This window comes from Notothenia coriiceps, unplaced genomic scaffold (genome assembly GCF_000735185.1).
Source record: "Notothenia coriiceps isolate Sejong01 unplaced genomic scaffold, NC01 NC01_scaffold00037250, whole genome shotgun sequence".
NCBI lineage: Eukaryota > Metazoa > Chordata > Actinopteri > Perciformes > Nototheniidae > Notothenia > Notothenia coriiceps.
In genome coordinates this window covers 13346848-13364716 of record NW_011369951.1, presented here as the reverse complement: position 1 = coordinate 13364716, position 17869 = coordinate 13346848, and the positions used below count along the sequence as shown (strand labels likewise).

The 17869-nt window shown below is 39.0% G+C and overlaps 2 protein-coding genes, 1 long non-coding RNA gene and 3 other non-coding genes across 8 annotated transcripts in view; 4 read left to right on the top strand and 2 right to left on the bottom strand.

Annotated features, from left to right (window-relative positions):
* Window positions 1-1568: 1568 nt before the first annotated feature.
* trnag-ccc (transfer RNA glycine (anticodon CCC)) lies at window positions 1569-1639 on the top strand. The gene has a single exon. It is a non-coding gene; the product is annotated as a tRNA-Gly (tRNA).
* Window positions 1640-4555: 2916 nt separating this feature from the next.
* On the bottom strand, window positions 4556-4629 carry trnai-aau (transfer RNA isoleucine (anticodon AAU)). Its single transcript has one exon. It is a non-coding gene; the product is annotated as a tRNA-Ile (tRNA).
* Window positions 4630-4639: 10 nt separating this feature from the next.
* LOC104967009 (uncharacterized) lies at window positions 4640-7735 on the top strand. The gene is made up of 2 exons (XM_010796378.1): window positions 4640-4728; window positions 6625-7735. The coding sequence occupies exon 2, from the start codon at window positions 6685-6687 to the stop codon at window positions 7342-7344; it is 660 nt and encodes a 219-aa protein (XP_010794680.1). The 5' UTR covers window positions 4640-4728; window positions 6625-6684; the 3' UTR covers window positions 7345-7735.
* Window positions 7736-8416: 681 nt separating this feature from the next.
* Window positions 8417-8490, bottom strand: trnai-aau (transfer RNA isoleucine (anticodon AAU)). The gene has a single exon. It is a non-coding gene; the product is annotated as a tRNA-Ile (tRNA).
* Window positions 8491-9349: 859 nt separating this feature from the next.
* The window catches only part of LOC104967008 (nucleolysin TIA-1 isoform p40-like), a 10346-nt gene continuing 1826 nt past the window's right edge, over window positions 9350-17869 (top strand). The window contains exons 1-10 of one of the 3 annotated variants that reach the window (XM_010796377.1): window positions 9350-9599; window positions 10356-10452; window positions 10694-10792; window positions 12410-12464; window positions 12732-12819; window positions 13015-13090; window positions 13293-13401; window positions 13490-13588; window positions 13854-13938; window positions 14399-14537. In XM_010796377.1, the coding sequence (XP_010794679.1) occupies window positions 9574-9599; window positions 10356-10452; window positions 10694-10792; window positions 12410-12464; window positions 12732-12819; window positions 13015-13090; window positions 13293-13401; window positions 13490-13588; window positions 13854-13938; window positions 14399-14537 (873 nt within the window). In that variant the 5' untranslated portion in view covers window positions 9350-9573. The remainder of the gene's footprint in view (window positions 9600-10355; window positions 10453-10693; window positions 10793-12409; window positions 12465-12731; window positions 12820-13014; window positions 13091-13292; window positions 13402-13489; window positions 13589-13853; window positions 13939-14398; window positions 14538-17869) is intronic. The other 2 variants (XM_010796375.1, XM_010796376.1) reach the window with 2 other exon arrangements.
* On the top strand, window positions 16526-17725 carry LOC104967007 (uncharacterized). Its single transcript, XR_800714.1, has 3 exons — window positions 16526-16615; window positions 16744-16868; window positions 17523-17725. It is a non-coding gene; the product is annotated as an uncharacterized lncRNA (long non-coding RNA).

Sequence of the window (17869 nt, the reverse complement as noted above, 5' to 3'; positions counted from 1 at the left end):
AAAAATCTGAGATTTTCCATTGAACTTCATATTCATTGTATTAAGTATATGTTATGCTGTTAGAAATGGATGTTGGTCAAGCTCCCACACTTTTTTTAAATTAATTGCTGGCAGGCAATGTACATGATTGTATCCACCCTGTCATGGACACATTCAAAGTAGAGTAAATACATTGTAATTAAATAGTGATTATAAAATGTACATTTTCAGAAAGCTATTTAGTCCCTTTCTCAACAAAATATGTCAGTTAATCCAGTATTTGGATAAATAATAAAATGATGGTCCGTATCTCCTTCCTGTCACGAACCGTGTCCACCCTGTCATGGAACTTGCTGACAGGGTGGACATTTTTGGCTAATATTAGCATTTAATTAGCACATGGTGGACCTTCAGTTAGCAACATGATTCAGTTAGCAAGGTGACTGTGTACTGTTTAACAAATATATTTTGAATTTCTGAAAGGTTTTTCTATTAATTGACATTTCACTGTGACATAGTGGACATGTTAAGCTTGACAACATCCAACTACACACATAATATGATTACAATTACGAAATATAAGTTTAAATACTTTAAACTTCTGCAACTGTCTCAGCCTCCATTGAAGAATACAACATGGTGGTAGTAATGTCACTGAAAAAATCAGATGTTTTTATAGGGACAGTTACCCCATAATGAGAGGGTGGACAGCAATGTCAGGGACACACGCAAAATGTTCAATATTATTATGAAAATAGAATATACATGATCAAAATGACTCGTTTTATCAAATAACTCGTTGTGGACAATAAAACCATATCATTTAAAAAAAATGTAGTATCATTTAACCACTTATTACACACACTGCAGTTAGCAGAGCAGTGTGTGCACATGCCAAAATCACGTACATCCAATGAAAAAATATGGTTACACGGTATACGGTATACGATACATGGATTCAGAACACACATTATATATATTTAATGTATTTTTACATTTATTTTCAATAACATTAATATATTTATTAATGTCTGTGTCTGTGTGGGGACACATAAAATAACGAAATAATAACATATAAAATAAAATAAGAATTAAAATAATTAAAAAAACTAAGAATAAAAAACAACTAATAAGATAATCAACTAAACAAATAAAAAATACAAAAATACAACTTTTATATATTTAATAATTAGATAAAAAATGATACTATTTTCAAAATTTGAATAAATTGTTTCAATATAATACAATTATTAAAAAAAACAAATAAATAGTACAAATTATCATTACAAAAATTATGATAATACAATTAAAAATAACACGCTTATTATTTAATAAAAAGCGGACACAGTTTGTGTTTTGGCCTCAGTCATGTACAAAGCTGTTCTGTTTGCAGCTGTAAGAAAGAAACACACACGGAGGTACAGGACATTTTGTGTTTTTATACCCATTATTATTTTTGTGAGTTTGGTCATAGTCGTGCGATCCAGTGAGTCCAAAGGAAAGCAACAGTAAAAAGTTGCAGTTGCGTGGTTGGTCTCCAATTTGTAAAGCGCCCTTTATATAGAAAGCTCTTCAGTTGTATAGCATCTGCGCCGCTGGTGTAGTGGTATCATGCAAGATTCCCATTCTTGCGACCCGGGTTCGATTCCCGGGCGGCGCACGTCTTTTGCTTCGGTAACTTTCAGATAATGTCACAGATACATGTCGCTCCGGGAATTGATGGACTGTATCAAATATAACGGAACTTCTAAATCACCCGTTATAAGACATATTATCTTTTAGTGTCACTTGCTTGGTTCTATGCATTTATTATTCATAATATTCAGTCCAGGTTATTTCTGATGGGTTACATGGTTAACCTATCAAAATTGCACTGTTAAGCATATGGCGGATGGAACATGACAATAGTATAAATACATAAATGCTGGAATAAATGTATGAATAAAAACATAAATAAATATGGAGTTAAATAAATACAGGAATAATTTCAGTATTTTTAAAGCAGAGTCACCAGCCTCGTTGGTTCCAGTGTTGTAGTCAAGTCACCAATTCACGAGTCCAAGTCACTCTCGAGTCACCACTCTTCGAGTCCGAGTCAAAGTCCGAGTCACCCAAGGAGTGTCCGAGTCGAGTCCGAGTCACCATTACCTGTGTTCGAGTCCGAGTCCAAGTCCGAGTCACCTAAGAAGAGTCCAAGTCAAGTCCGAGTCACAAGTCTTCATGTATATAATCTTCGTGGATATATGTGTTGAAATGTAGCTGCTCCTCTACATTGCTTTTATCCTTTTAATCATGTTATATTAATCTGTCTATTTAAATGCTGTGAAGCGAGTTTGGCTACAATTCTTGTAATAGGTGCTATTGTGGTGCCGAGAGATGGGAGTCGGAGGCGGGGTATCGAAGCTACAAGCTAGACTTTTATTTAGCATCAGAACACACAAGTAAACAACTTCATGGACGGGAAGCGAAGAAGGGTGGGAACAGGAAGTCCGGCTCACTAAAATGTCCGTGCGGAACAATAACCCAACCCATAGATCCGTGGGTGAATAATGTCAATCACCACACTATACAAATATAAAGCTAATTATTATTATTATTATTATTATTATATATAAATAAACTATATTTAAAATGAGTTAACCTTTTAGAGAAGTGATTATATTTGTATGCCAATATTTTCCTATGGAAAAGTTTTCATTTTGCACTTTTATGTTGATAGTAATAAGATCGGGACTCTTATTTTGAAGGAACTTTTACCGGTTAAATCGGTTTACTAATAAAGATTTAGCCCCAGAAAGCACATTGCTACTTAGCATGCAAAAGGACGTCATTCTGCATGTTAAGTAGCCATGTGCTTTCGTGTTATCGGCTGAATCTTTATTTATTGATTAGATCACGTTACTCTGATGATAGTGTTCAAGACAGTTATTATGTCTGAACTCGATCCTTAGAGTAATGTGTTACGGAGCCTTCTCTTCAATATTGTTTCCACATAACGAGCATTTTGCGCTGCTCTTTTCCAATGTGGAAGCAGAATGTGTGAAAGCATACAGCACGATGCGGGGTGTGTCTCTAGACATCTTTAGACTGGAATAGCGGAGCCCAGTACTGAACTCGCCTCGCAGGTGCACACGCCAGGACAGAGGACATCAGACTCCAGAGAAAACTTGCTCGAGTCCAAGTCCGAGTCATCATTACCTGTGTTCGAGTCCGAGTCCAAGTCCGAGTCACCCAAAGAGTGTCTGAGGTCGAGTCCGAGTCCAAGTCATCATTATCTGTGTTAGAGTCCGAGTCCAAGTCATCATGCACGAGAATTCATAAGTCCAAGTCTGAGTCGCGTCAATCAGTGGGCGAGTCCGAGTCGAGTCACGAGTCACGAAAATCGGCACTCGAGTCCGACTCGAGTCCGAGTCCAGGACTCGAGTACTCCGTCTCTGGTTGGTTCCATAAGATATGAGTTGGAATTGAACCAGTGACCTTCATGTTGATAGACATACCCCTTGAGCTAAAGCCACCTGTAGAGATCACATAAAAATCTTTACAATTGGGCTTCTACATTCAAAGAACATAATCTGTTGAATGTAGAAGGAATAAGAAGTGGGAAAAAGATAACAACTTGGACTCCACTCAGATACAGTTTAGTTTTTCTCCAGTCTTCCTCCAACTAAAGATGGAAACAGACTGGAGATGGATTTAACAACAATGGCAGGGTTCGGAACACTCGTTTTCTGTTTTTGGCCAGCTATATGTATTGTCCAATTCCAAAATATTTATTTAGCATGTGTTGATCTGCTCAAGTGCTCTGTCACTGTGTTTCTTCTTGCTGTGTACACAAAGATTCCAAATTGTATTATAGCAATTCAAAGATATTGTTAAAGACACCTCACTACGTACAGTTGTTCAAACTTGTCAGAGAAATGTAAAGTAGTTATTAATGTTGTTGTATCCACAGAATACAAGGCTACAAACAGCATTGCGTAAAAGATGCATGCCGCTTTAATGCACATTGTGTGCGTAAAGGTACAAATACACTTGAGAAAACCTCACAGCAACAGATATAGTTGGGCGATCATGCTTTAAAACTATATATGGCCTATAAGTCTAAGCACCAATTTAACATGCAGCAACCATGCAGCAACACCCACCCAGTAATGACACGTTTGGTCTTCAGCTTCTCAAAGTAATTTCTGATTTAACATTATATCTATGTGAAATCGTCATCATCATCAGAGTAAGATAAACATGTTACCCTTGACTTGCACAGACTAAACATCTGTTTATTTCAATATTTATTTATTTTATTATTTATATAAGCATTTATACATTACTGTCTTAAGCAATACATTTAGACATTATTGTATTTAGGAATGTATTTTATTAATTATTGGTAATGCTTTTATATAGTGTAAATGCCTTTTTTCTATTTGTAGAAATACTTTTAACACATTAAATTATTCCGTGTTTAGATAGACACTTATTTGCAGTTATTAACACATAAAATTCGCTTTTTTCCCCCCACATTTTGATACTCTGGTCTAATCGTTCTAACTTTGTGTGAGAAGGAGAAAACATACATTGGCCAGTACGGGTATCGAACCCGCGACCTTCGCGTTATTAGCACGACGCTCTAACCAACTGAGCTAACCGGCCATGGGAAACCCCGTCGTGACGTCATTAAAGAATCAAACAATAAACGAAACCTACAGAACCGAAAAGGAAATCTTCCTGGCTGGTAACTCCTTACGAACGGTAAGATTTCATAGTTTAAACATGTTAATGCGTTTTATTTTGCTAGATTTATAGAGAAAGTAAATAAAAATAACATCAGTCATGCAACAGTTTATGGCTATCAGAGTGATAATGTTCAGGCTGACAAAAGCTACAAGGTTTACTCGTCCTGTGTTCCTAAATGTATAGAGTTTTATTTGACTTATAACCTACTTTTCTGTTACACACGGACTGCAGCTATAGTTGAATACACTATCAATGAATGTTCCCTAGAGTTAGTGTAATGTTGAATGTGAATTTTAAAGGCAGACCAACTGAATAAGAGTGCGATACAACCAGCAATGTTAGCAACATGTATGACAAGCTACAAGATGGACTCACTTCTGACGAGCAAGCAAATGTCAAAACCCATTTAAGAAGGAGGAAAAACGTAAAAACAGGGCAAGGCAAGTTCATTTGTATAGAACTTCTCAAGCATTCAGAATGCTTTAATGTGACAAAAGAGTCATCTGGCACATTTTGAAATAAATACACAATATATATATATATACATATCAATTAACAGAAGTAATCCAAGCTAGCCACACTGTCTCATTGCTTTTGCTTGCCTCTTTTAACCCTCATGTCGTGTTTCCTCAAAATCTGACAGATTTACCACCTTCATCAATGATAAATATTGTGTTATACCTTTGATTGCTTGATGCATGATTACCTTTCAATGTAGGCATTTGAACTTATAAAATTGCTGATCACTACTTTCATTGAATTTTGAGTTTTAGTCAACTTTTTTACATCTACAGTGTTCCTGGTCAAAAACGCCATAGGAAATGAATGGGTAATGATTATGATTACTAGATTATGTTCATCCGTCAGAGTACACACGGACAAATCAACAAAATGTTAATTTTGGAATACATGTTTATTGTCTTTTCTTTGTATATTCACTGCAGTAATTCATGTAAACCAGTATTCTGAGACATTGTTTAAAAGGGGTGTTAAATAAAGTTTGGTGATGAATAATGTTTAATCACCAAAGTAAGGGGGGAGAAACGAACTTGACAGGAGGGTTAAGTTAAAGGTCACCCATGCTATTTTTAGGCAATAGCATAGGTCTCAGATATATACATTTTTTTAAAGAACATGTCTACGAAGTGTTTTGGTCAAAAAAACAAACAGATCAAATTCTAGCCGTGCCTCATATCCCTCTATTTCACTTCCTGTTACAAAAGTAATGATTCTGGTTATAAACAGGTCTCTCTTGAGAATGAGACCCTGTGTCTCAATGGGATTTCCACCTGTATAAATAAAGGCTAAACAAAAAAATTACAATAAAGCTTTTTTTAAAGAGGGGGTGGAGCTTATGCCGGCTCATGTGGGACCTGGCAGATACTGTCTAAAATGCTGCGTTGATGAAACGCAAGGATTATTAGATCAAGGATTATTTCTGAAACAGTATGGAGCTCAAAGGCTTTCTCTCTTGCCGGTTATACCACAAGGTGAGTTCCTTTTCATTTCCTGCTTCTTCACACACATGCTCTCTCCAGTACAGGTTAGCTCTGAGTGTTAGTGATGCTAATGTAAACACCGACCATATTACATCCAAAACAGTCAGGCTTTGTTTCTGATAGCAACGTTTCTGATAGGGCCGTGGGTGTAAAGCCAGCCTACATTTCCGATATTACATCATATCGGCCGCAAATCTGGATCAGCTCCGTTGTAGCCCCGTTTTTAGAGATTTGGGTACGGAGGAAACGAGAGAGGGTTTTATTTTCTGACGCTGCGTGAGTTTCCTGACACACAGGGGACACATATTTATGTATAAAAGACATCAACAAGTGTATTTTGCTTGATAGGTCCCCTTTAAAGTAACACCCTGATTGATCTTAATTCTAACATAATGCTTTGAACTTCTTACAGAGCTTCCGATCTCTACGGGATATTTACAACATCCCCCATTAGCCACATATCTGAATCAGGATGTCAGTGCAGTTCTCCGGCTGGGAGGTGATTGACGATGGTGCTTCTTTTCCTGGTTTGGAGCTGAACTCGTCCCAGAAACCCAGAAGCAGGGGCGTCTACACCATGTACCACGGGACCAGCATCAAAAGCGCACGAGTCATCATTGCCAATGGTTTTAAACAGTCTTCAGATGGCATGCTGGGAATGGGCGTGTATGTCAGTCGTAATATAAAGAAGGCATCGGGTTATCCTTTGCTATGTAGTCCTACAGACCGTGTTGTCCTTCAGTTACATGTGCGCGTGGGCCGTGTCAAGCGCATTGACAAGGACAACCATCCCATGCAGAAAACATGGCACTCACATGGCTACGACACTGCTTGGGTGCCCCCTAATATTGGCCTCCTAGCAGTGCGCAGTGGCCTGGAGGAGGACTGTGTGTTTGATCCCAAAAGAGTGAAACTGGTCGGCATCGCAAAGGCACCAAATGATTCCATACAGAAAGAACTTAAAGGGCTGATCAAATCATCTGGAAGAGGGGGTGCTGGTGCTGCAGAGGTGTGTTCACTGTGTAAGAGAAAGACCCAGCAGGGCGCTCCACACATCAAGCAGAAGTGCTGGGAGTGTGGGAAAAACATCTGCATTCTCATGTCCAAGCATCTTTGTCCAGCCAAACCCTGACGGGGTGAGGGAAGGGGGGATTGATGATTAGATTTGACTCTCATATTGACTTATAGTGACATGTTTAAATATGTACTGCTCAATGTGTTTTGGGGATCTTTTGTAAGTTATCTATAACATCTCAATCCTGAATTGACTGTCATTTAAAGTAAACTGTAGCTTTTTCTTTTTATAGTTCTACGTATTATATATTGTATTGATTACGCTCTCTTAATAGTATACAATTTGTATGACATGCAAAGGACACATAACACATTACAAGGAAAAAATATTTTTTCTCTCCAACATTTGACATTCATTTTTTTGTGATATATTTTTATGTAAAACATGGGACTGAAATAATTTGCGAAAACTCAAGCCAATAAATGTCATTGTAATCTAATCAAACCCATCATGTATTTTTTCGTTTTATATGATTCCATGTTGTTAAGAGACTCAGTAAAGCTCATTTCTATAGTGATGCCTTCAGATAAAGCCGCAGCTTTACCATTTCCTACTTTTTATCAGTATGTTGTGTAGTGTGAAGAATATTAAGTGGCATTTGAAACACCTTTTTTAACAAGTCCCAATAGGACCTGCAAAGAAATAGGAGAGTCACAAAGTGGCTAAACATATTTTATTTAATGTTGTGCTCAAAGGAGAGATCGAGCATCCCAGCTGCAGTCTGAAGTCTAAGTGAAGATAAGGAAGTAAGAAAATAAACTTCGCCTTGCTCGTAGATAAGCTCCTAGGCATAGGCACACAATACGTCCTCCCCTTGTCTCCACATTTACAGTATGTCACTACTTTAAAACTATCTGATGTGGTAATATGATTTAAACAAACTAACCCTCTGAACTGAATATGCAATAGTAATCACAATATCCTCAGAGATATTGAAGGCCTAATTTTTAGAGCTAACCATACATATATAAAAACCTCAGAGGTCTCAAGCTCTGGAATTAAAGCAGCAGTTAGTGAAGTTCCTTTCCATGTCAGCTGATATTGTATTATTGAGTCGTGCACATGCTTTTTTGTATTACCTGCGATCTTTTTATGGCTTTGGGAGACAAGACATCATCAAAAACTTTGATGACCAGTACGGGTATCGAACCCGCGACCTTCGCGTTATTAGCACGACGCTCTAACCAACTGAGCTAACCGGTCACGAACACACTGCTNCCCTTTCTCTAATAGGCAAACCAATTTTACCATTGTCCACCCTGTCAGCAAGCCTTCCATGACAGGGTGGACATGGTACAAATTGAAATTATGGCAAACTATTTGTACCATGTCCACCCTGTCATGGAAGGCTTGCTGACAGGGTGGACAATGGTAAAATTGGTTTGCCTATTAGAGAAAGGGACTATAGCTTTCTGAAAATGCACATTTATAATCACTATGTAATTACAATGTATTACATCTTTGAATTTTGTCCATGACAGGGTGGATACATTTTGCTATTTCCATGTACTTGCAGTTCATTTATAAAAAGTGTGGGAGCTTGACGAACATCCATTTCTAACAGCATAACATATACTTAATACAATGAATATGAAGTTCAATGGAAAATCTCAGATTTTTTGGGGGGAAATCGGGAAGTCCCAAATGCACCGTAGACTCATCTATATAACTAGTTCACGTAACTGTATATATGTAAATTCACCTGATATAGAGATGAACTTACATTACATTTGTGTATTCTATTATCCCTGTGTATATTCGCATATACTGTGTACTATCTGTGTTTCACTTTTATTCAGTTACTGCTTTAACACCTGCATTTCCTAGGGATCAATAAAGGTCCATCTTATCTTATCTTATTTGTCAGAGGTTTCCAGTTCTAATTCCTCTAACATTTCTGAACCTTGTCTTTAAAGCTATATGACCAAGAATAATCAGTATTGAATAATTTTGCAAAGCTATAATAACACTCGCTGTTTTTGCTGCATATGCCACGAACAATGTGGAGCCACATCTTTGTATCGGAGAAAGAGCGCTTGATTTTGGCTTCATTTCAGCGCGCAGGTTGACGCTGCTGACGCTGCTCCTCCGCCATCTTCAACTTCCTATTGTTTGCATCAGACTGAGGCTGTCTGCGGTGTGTGTGTGAGAGCAGAAGCGGCCGCCGATTTATCACAAAATAGTAGATATACCCCTTTACGTTTGCGGTCGCTCAAGTTAAGCACAAGCCATTTGTATGTCATTGGATTAAAGAGCTCTCAGGACGCGACCACTAAAACCTTGACGATGGACGACGATCAACCCAGAACCTTGTGAGTAACATCGGGCCCCGTCTATGTCCTGGAATGGGAGAGAAGGATCGGTGTAAATACCGGCAAAATGTTTCCACGTTGTTGTTTCATTAAAAGAAAACCTTTGGTTAAGTCACATTTATTCCACATTGTAGTTTCAGGTCCAAAACAGCGACGTTTGTGAATACAATATTGCTTTTTTATTTGAACGGTAGGTTCTGTTTGATTTCGCCGTTCATATAAATAGACGGAACCACAGCTCGCTTGAAAAGGAAACTGAACGGCTAGCTAATGCTAGGCTAATGCTATGTAACACTAGCCAAAAATGCTAACGCAGCTAGCTAGTCCCTGCTTCTCAAATGCAACCGTTTTACTCGAATTATATGTGTATTTATAAAAATATACGTGTGTTATTAGGACTAGACATGCGTTAGCTTGTGAAAGGGATGTTATGTTATCCAGTAGCTGCCAATCCATTTAGCATGAGGCCCTCTTTTAACCGGCCAGCGTTAGCTTTAGCTAGCTGACAAGCCACGTCAACGCTGGGAGAAACGGTCCGGGACAGCGCCAATAAACCTGATCATATCCGAGTTGTCCGTGTGGAAATTAGACTACCCCGAGTAATATTAACCCTCCCCCCCCCTTCATTTTTGTTTTGTATTGTAAATATAAGGTATTGTTGTGGGTTGAGGCTAGCCCAGTTAACTAGCCTTTGTTTGCATGCTACTTCCTGTTTGACAAAGACTCAATTCCCCCCATCTCTTTCCTTGTTTGCAGGTATGTTGGGAATCTGTCCAGGGATGTCACCGAGCCCCTCATCCTGCAGGTCTTCACACAGATAGGACCTTGCAAGAGCTGTAAAATGATAGTAGATGTGAGTGTTATCTATATATATTGTTCCACGATAGGACATTGCATTCAACAGGGGCCTGAAATGTGGTGCTGCTGCATGTGAAAGTCTCAATCCACATTATGCTTGCTGTTGATTTCCCAATCCCAGTATATCACATCAGGCATTACACTCCAAATTAACAGTAGGTGGCTCTTGTCATCTGAAGTGATTAAAACGTCCCCCTTGCTGTGGACTTAATATCAGTTTTGTTTTCCCTTGACAGACGGCTGGAAATGATCCGTACTGCTTTGTGGAGTTCTATGACCACAGGCATGCTGCTGCCTCATTGGCAGCAATGAATGGAAGGAAAATAATGGGTAAGGTAAGCTATCGTGTCTACAGGGTGAGTTGCGATGGGTGGACTTTGGGTATGGGACATTTAGATGATGTGCCTTCGAAGACAAAAACAAAGAAAACAGTGGCCTGCTAGCATAGCAATAGGGAAAGCTCCTGGAGCCAGGGTCCAAATCGTATCTTGAGCATTACAGAGCCCAAGTGCTGTGCTTTAGTTTACAAAACCTGCACGCTAAAAGATGACAACATTTAAAGTTCTGTGAAGAGCTCGCGAAAGTTATGCTATCTAGAACAATAGAGCAAACTATTAACATTTGAAAAACCCAGGGGCCTTATCAAAGAATATTAAAGTGATGCTTAATGGGATTATGAATTCAGTGCTAAGGCATAAACCAAAACATTTAAATTACTTTTCATGCACTAAACAAGCAACCCCAATAGGTGAGTTGTGTTTAATCGGCATCCACTGCAGAGGTGTTTTGTAAATTGCACTTCTATCTTCAATTTTTGTTATGGGCTAATGCCGCATAATATAATGTTTAAAATAGCATTGATGCCCTCTTTGTTCTTTTCTTGCTAAGAAGTTCCTGCATCAAGTCATAAGATACTTTGGGCCACATGGTAGACCCATAGCAGTTTTATATTGAGTGGATTGAGAGCTAAAACATTAAATATAAGATTATTTTCTTTAACTATGTCTCCGGACATGCAAAGGAAACAAAGTTAGGTAATTGAAGTTTATTCCGCAGTTTTACGAGCTTATAAGTCAGCCTTTTAAAGTTGGAGTCTGTGATTGTTGAAGATTGTTGATATTTGATCACTTACCGTCCCTCTCCCTTCACCTGCCTTATCTCTTTAAACATCCACGGCCTTTCCTCTGCTGGGAAAGGGTTGTACCTGTATCAAATAGGTCTGCGCCTAGAATCATTTACTCTTCGTGTTTGCATTCAAATTATTAGTAACTTAGCCCGATTGACCATAAAGCATTTTTTTACAGAGCTTCAATCTTTTTCTAAAGTCAAATCCAAATGATTCTATTTGATGACATCTGAACTTTTGATTTTCGCACTGCACTATATAGACGCTCTTACACAAACAGTGCGTGCAATAGTTCACTTTTTGTCTTTATTAAAAACAGTCGCCAGTGGTCTAATCGTCTTTGGTCAAAATGTATTGATAAAAGATTGTTTAATTTTCTCAAATCCAATTATGTCTAACTGAATATTCTGCTTCCATCCATACTTTTCAGCGTTAGTGTAACAACATCTTTAATGCCCTTAAAAAGCCTTTCCCTTTGCTACATACGCACGAACGTCGTAACGCACCTTTTTAATAACAAACATTCGATGCTTCATTTCAGAACTTCTGAAAAAAAAAGCACAACTTTGAAATAAAGTAACATTCGGTATGGCCCTAGTGGATCGTTCCAATACACTTCGGTTACAAACCCACGTTTTTGTATTGACACCAGATTTCTGTCAGCACCGTACCGAAACACGTGAGAAATATTCGCTGAATTTGATTAAGCTTATCGGATAAGAATCACAGACTTCACCTTTTCAAGATAAATCATATACTCCGATAGTGGATGTTTCTTCTGTGAATGATGTAAACATACCCCACCTGTTCTGTTCTCTCTCTGCAGGAGGTCAAAGTCAACTGGGCCACGACGCCAACCAGCCAGAAAAAAGACACAAGTAGTAAGTACAAGGCGGCGTTGATGACACTTGATTATACTAAAAGTCTGGACAAATCTAACATGGAAGTCATTTGAATGAGTTCAAAGGAAGATGGTAATAGTAGTAGTCATGTAGGCATTCTCTTCCCATGTCTTGGTTTTAGCGAGATGCCTTTCCTTTAGTCCTTCCCCTATTAACAAACACAGATACCAATCAGCACTCCTCTGCAGGAAGTCACAATCTTGGTAATAGATGGCTGTATTCTCACAATGCTAAACTCCCTCATAGATCACTTTCATGTCTTCGTTGGAGACCTCAGCCCAGAAATTACTACAGATGACGTCAAAGCTGCCTTCGGTCCATTTGGCAGGATATCGTAAGTATCAGGATTTACTAATTTAAATCTCTGGACTATATAACGAGGAACTATTGTTATCCCTTGTTCCACCTCATACTAATAAAATGTAGATATCGTGGGTATTTCAATATATAGAGGGCAATGTTATATGTCTTTGAACTTGTAGTACTGTCATGCTTTGTGTTAACATACTCCTGGTGTGTTTGTCCACAGAGATGCTCGTGTTGTGAAAGATATGGCTACAGGGAAATCTAAAGGCTACGGCTTTGTGTCTTTCTTCAACAAATGGGTAAGTTGAGTCATTTTAGATTATTAACCTAAATCAAAGGTGGGAATCTTGTCGTATTAAATTAAACATGCTCCGAAAACAGTACGATTCTGCTTCTTTAAAAAAATGTAGGGCACCTTGTTTTGTTTCTAAAGGAATGTATTTTAGTTTTCTTTTAATGCTCCTGCTTTGAAATAACCAGATCCTTTTTGTTCTGTTTCAGGATGCAGAGAACGCCATTCAGCAGATGGGTGGTCAGTGGTTAGGAGGCAGACAGATCCGGACTAATTGGGCCACAAGAAAGCCCCCCGCCCCTAAGGCCACCTATGAAAGTGCGTTGTCATGGATGTCTCTTTTTCCTGGTGACACAGCATGTTGGATTCTTGTTTTCACAGTAGAAATGTCTCTTGTCTCCCCTAGCAGATAACTCCAAGCACCTATCCTTCGAAGAAGTAGTGAATCAGTCCAGCCCCAGTAACTGCACTGTGTACTGTGGCGGAGTCAGCACAGGACTGACAGGTAATTCATACTATCACTAACAATGCTAGCACCAGTGGGAGTATCATATGAATGCAGCAAAGAATTCAACCCCATTAAATGAATACCACTGCAGTGAAGCTGTTTGAAAACCAGTGTGCACTACTTGTAAGGTGAATCATGATTCCTACAAGTCATTCCTATGGTGGTGTGTTCAGTGTTTTTCAAGCAGCTATCGCCATTTTTAAAAATCCTGAATCCATATGAAAGCCATATCTTATATCCATATGTTCTCTCTCTCTTTCAGAACAACTGATGAGACAAACTTTTTCCGCCTTCGGCCCAATCATGGAAATCAGAGTTTTCCCAGACAAAGGTTATTCATTTGTGAGGTATGTGGAAGATTCATATTACCCAACCTTTGTTCTTTAAAGCGATGGAAAAGTATAACGTAATTGTTTTGATCCAGGTCATCAACTTATTGAGTAATTGATCTTTTTAAAAGTTATTTTTGGCGCAAAAATCTAATGTTTCGAACTTAACAAATGTGGAAATCTTGCTGCTTTTCAGTTTTTTTCACATTGATACATGTAGGAAAGGGTCATCAAATTAATCAATAACGAAAATAATTGTTAGTAGCAGCTTGAATTATGGCACCAACATTTCCTGGTAGCAGGAATAACTTTAATAATGACTTTGAAGTATTAATTGCATTTCCTGTATTAAAAAAAAAAGGCTGTCAGATGCTTTTATTGTTGATTACATACTTATAACAGATATTCATCCTCTTCTGAAGTCATTGCTAAGTATGTATCTCTGAACTCGGCGTGTCCCTCTGTTTTTGTGCTGCAGGTTTAACTCCCATGAGTCAGCAGCCCATGCCATTGTGTCAGTGAACGGCACCTCAATAGAGGGCCACATGGTCAAATGCTACTGGGGGAAAGAGACCCCGGACATGATGAGCCCCATGCAGCAGATGCCCATCCCCCAGGTGAGGACACCATGTACCGAACACCATGTATACATGATGCTTAAAGGAAGTCCCTACCTTCTGTACTCTTAGGAAAACGTGTAAAAGCAAATAAATCAAGCAAGCAATGAAAATACTAATACCCCACTATATATATTGTGATTAACACATTTTCTTATATTTATCGTTATATTGAAATACAATGTTTACATTTTTAGTTCAACTTTGTATATCTTTATGAATATTTGTATTTAAATGTATCTTTTTATTTAAGCTTATTCTTAATATATATTAATATACATTACCCCCCCAGGATAAATGAAGTTTTCTCTAATATTGACATTTCCACCTGGTGCATTACTACTTATAATTATTAGTTATTAAGCAAGTTGCATGTAGTTCCAGGTCCAAACCTTTTTTTGTACATACTGGTTGCCTGGTCTCTTTCTGCACTGCACATCATGTTATGCACATTTGTCTTTTCAGGACTAACTAAGTTAAAAGCAGACACATGCTGAAGGGTTGTCACATGAATGTATACATAGTTATAAGTAGGGATGCTCCGATCGCCGGAATCAGTATCGGCCGATCCGACCGAGTGGGCGGGGCCTATGGGGATCGTCCATTTAAAGTTATGTTTAAAACTCAGTTAATGGGGCTCATTCACTGGCGCTTCCACAAACAACAGCCAACATAATTATTACATTCAAATGAAGTTTGTAATGTATTCAAGTTTACATGAACTTTGGAGAATAACACGGGAGAAATGAGCGGAAGCGCTCTCTTTTCCTCTCTCTCTCTCTCTCTCTGACAGCCTGTCAGTATCTCATGCAGCTCACTGATCCAGTAATGAGTGACCCGACAGTGAAGAATAAATATATGTATAACTAGTTTAGCTTGTTCCAGAGGTAGATCAAATAGCTAAGTGTGTTAGGTCTAACTCTTAGTGTGTGTTGCTCCGCTCAGCGGGCGGAGCTGCAGGATTTCTGCTTCACACGCGTTGCTTACCGCTATTTTATTGTCATTTTCGGACACCTTAAAATACTGCCAGANTGCGTGTGCCAGGTGTGATCCATGTGGGGGGATGGGCACATAAGAGCGGGAAATGTGTGTGTGTGTGTGTGTGTGTGTGTGTGTGTGTGTGTGTGTGTGTGTGTGTTCCAAGTGAATCTACGGCCCCTTGGTGGCCAGTACATACATTATGTGGCCCCCACCACCATCCAGGTTGCCCATCCCTGATTTAAAGTGATGTTTAAAACTCAGTTAATGGGGCTCATTCACTGACGCTTCCACAAACAACAACCAACATCATTATTACATTCAAATGAAGTACCGTACATTATTCAAGTTTACATTAACTTTGGAGAATAACAAGGGAGAAATTAGCGGAAGCGCTTTCTTTTCCTCTCTCTCCCTCTCTCCTGACAGCCTGTCAGTATCTCATGCAGCTCACTGATCCAGTAATGAGTGACCCGACAGTGAAGAATAAATATATGTATAACTAGTTTAGCTTGTTCCAGAGGTAGATCAAATAGCTAAGTGTGTTAGGTCTAACTCTTAGTGTGTGTTGCTCCGCTCAGCGGTCCGTCTCAGCGGGCGGAGCTGCAGGATTTCTGCTTCACACACGTTGCAAACCGCTATTTTATTGTCATTTTCGGACACCTTAAAATACTGCCAGACTGGTGAAGCTTGTTTTGCCGCGCACAGAGAAAAGTACCTTACGTCATCATTTTACGTCATGCGATCTGCATTTTTAGAGAGCACCGATCAATCGGCAGAGAGTGAGTATCGGCCGATATCGATCAGCGGCCGATCGATCGGAGCATCCCTATTTAATACAATGCATCTTGTTTTGATCATCCACTTCATTCATTTGACTTGTATATAACAAATTCAAATGCATTTCCTAAAACAAGGGGTTTATGATTCTCCACTACTGTATATCTTAATTGTCTCTATATATTTAAATTATATTAAGATTAAAGATGCTGCTAAAACACATTTGATTAAACAATTTGTCTTTTTTTTGTGGCTTTTAGGCGTCTATGCATGGATTGGAATCAACTTCGTCCTCGGAAGGTTTAACCATGTGCATATCAGTAAGGAAACAAGCATGTAGTGTTTCAACGGTGTGCCATTTAAAAAAAAGTCTCCCACTCAAACATATCTTTGGTCACATGCTATACCTTCCCTGCCTGACTCTCCTCTCTCCTGTCACCCTCTCCAGATGGGGAAGCTGTAGTTGAGGTGAATGTCAGCGAGCAGCAGGAGGCGCTGGTGAGGAAAAGGACCGCCGGAGTCCTGGACATGGGCGGGGTCTCCACACAGATCGCATACGAAGTGCCCAAAACTGTAAGCTTTGCTTCTCCACAGCAGGTTATTATCCACAACCAATTCTTTTTTTTGTGCAGTCTTTGGTTTTTGTCACTCACCCTTTGTTCTTCTCCCTCCTTCCAACCTCTGTCATTCCCTGGTTTAAAACCCTGTATGCCTCATTTTGTCCCCTGGAGACGATCTGCTCTCCATCCATCACTATTGAAGGCGTACTGTAAGCCTGCTGCATGACCCTATAGCAGGAGATCAGACTGAGGTCGTTAAGTCATGTCAAAAAATCTGCCATATGTGTATATATATATATATATGTGTGTATATATATATAGAGATCATTAAATGTAATGGGAGCCCATGTGATTTATTTTGTGTTGTAGTGATTATGTGCAGGTTTGGCATACACTGCTTTTCCTTTTGACTCTCATTATTCCCTTAAACCACATGATGCCCAATTGAATTTCCACTGTCATCTTTTTATATAGTTTCAGCCATTGTTCTTTGATGTTTTGAGATATACTAGACATGACCATTTAAAATGTGCCCTTAAAACATGCTGTATAACAAAGTGATGTGTTGCATGTGAGCACTACCGTCATTTCAAAAATATGAAACCATTTTGTATATACTTTGGTGCATCGTGAGGGTTCCCAGCCTGACTTTTCTTTGTTCCCCCAGGAGGAAGTTGCCAAGAACTTACTGGCCGAGTTTAACTTAGGCTGTGACGCACATCGCACAGAGCATGTTTATCGTGTTTATGTGTCCACCTTCCTGGGGTTCGGAGGAAATGCAGCCCGCCAAAGATATGAGGAGAGTGTCATCAAAAATACTGCCACCCGAAACAAGTGAGACCTATAGTCAGATCATTGCTTGTAAATATCTCTTAAAGGTCACCTATTATGCAAAACCCTCTTCTTCATGTCTCTTCTACATCAACATGTGTCCCCTCTGTGGAAAGAGACTCTGAAAGTTTCAGGAACAAAGATTCTCTCTCTTTTTGTCCTGATCCATTTCTATAAAAACCT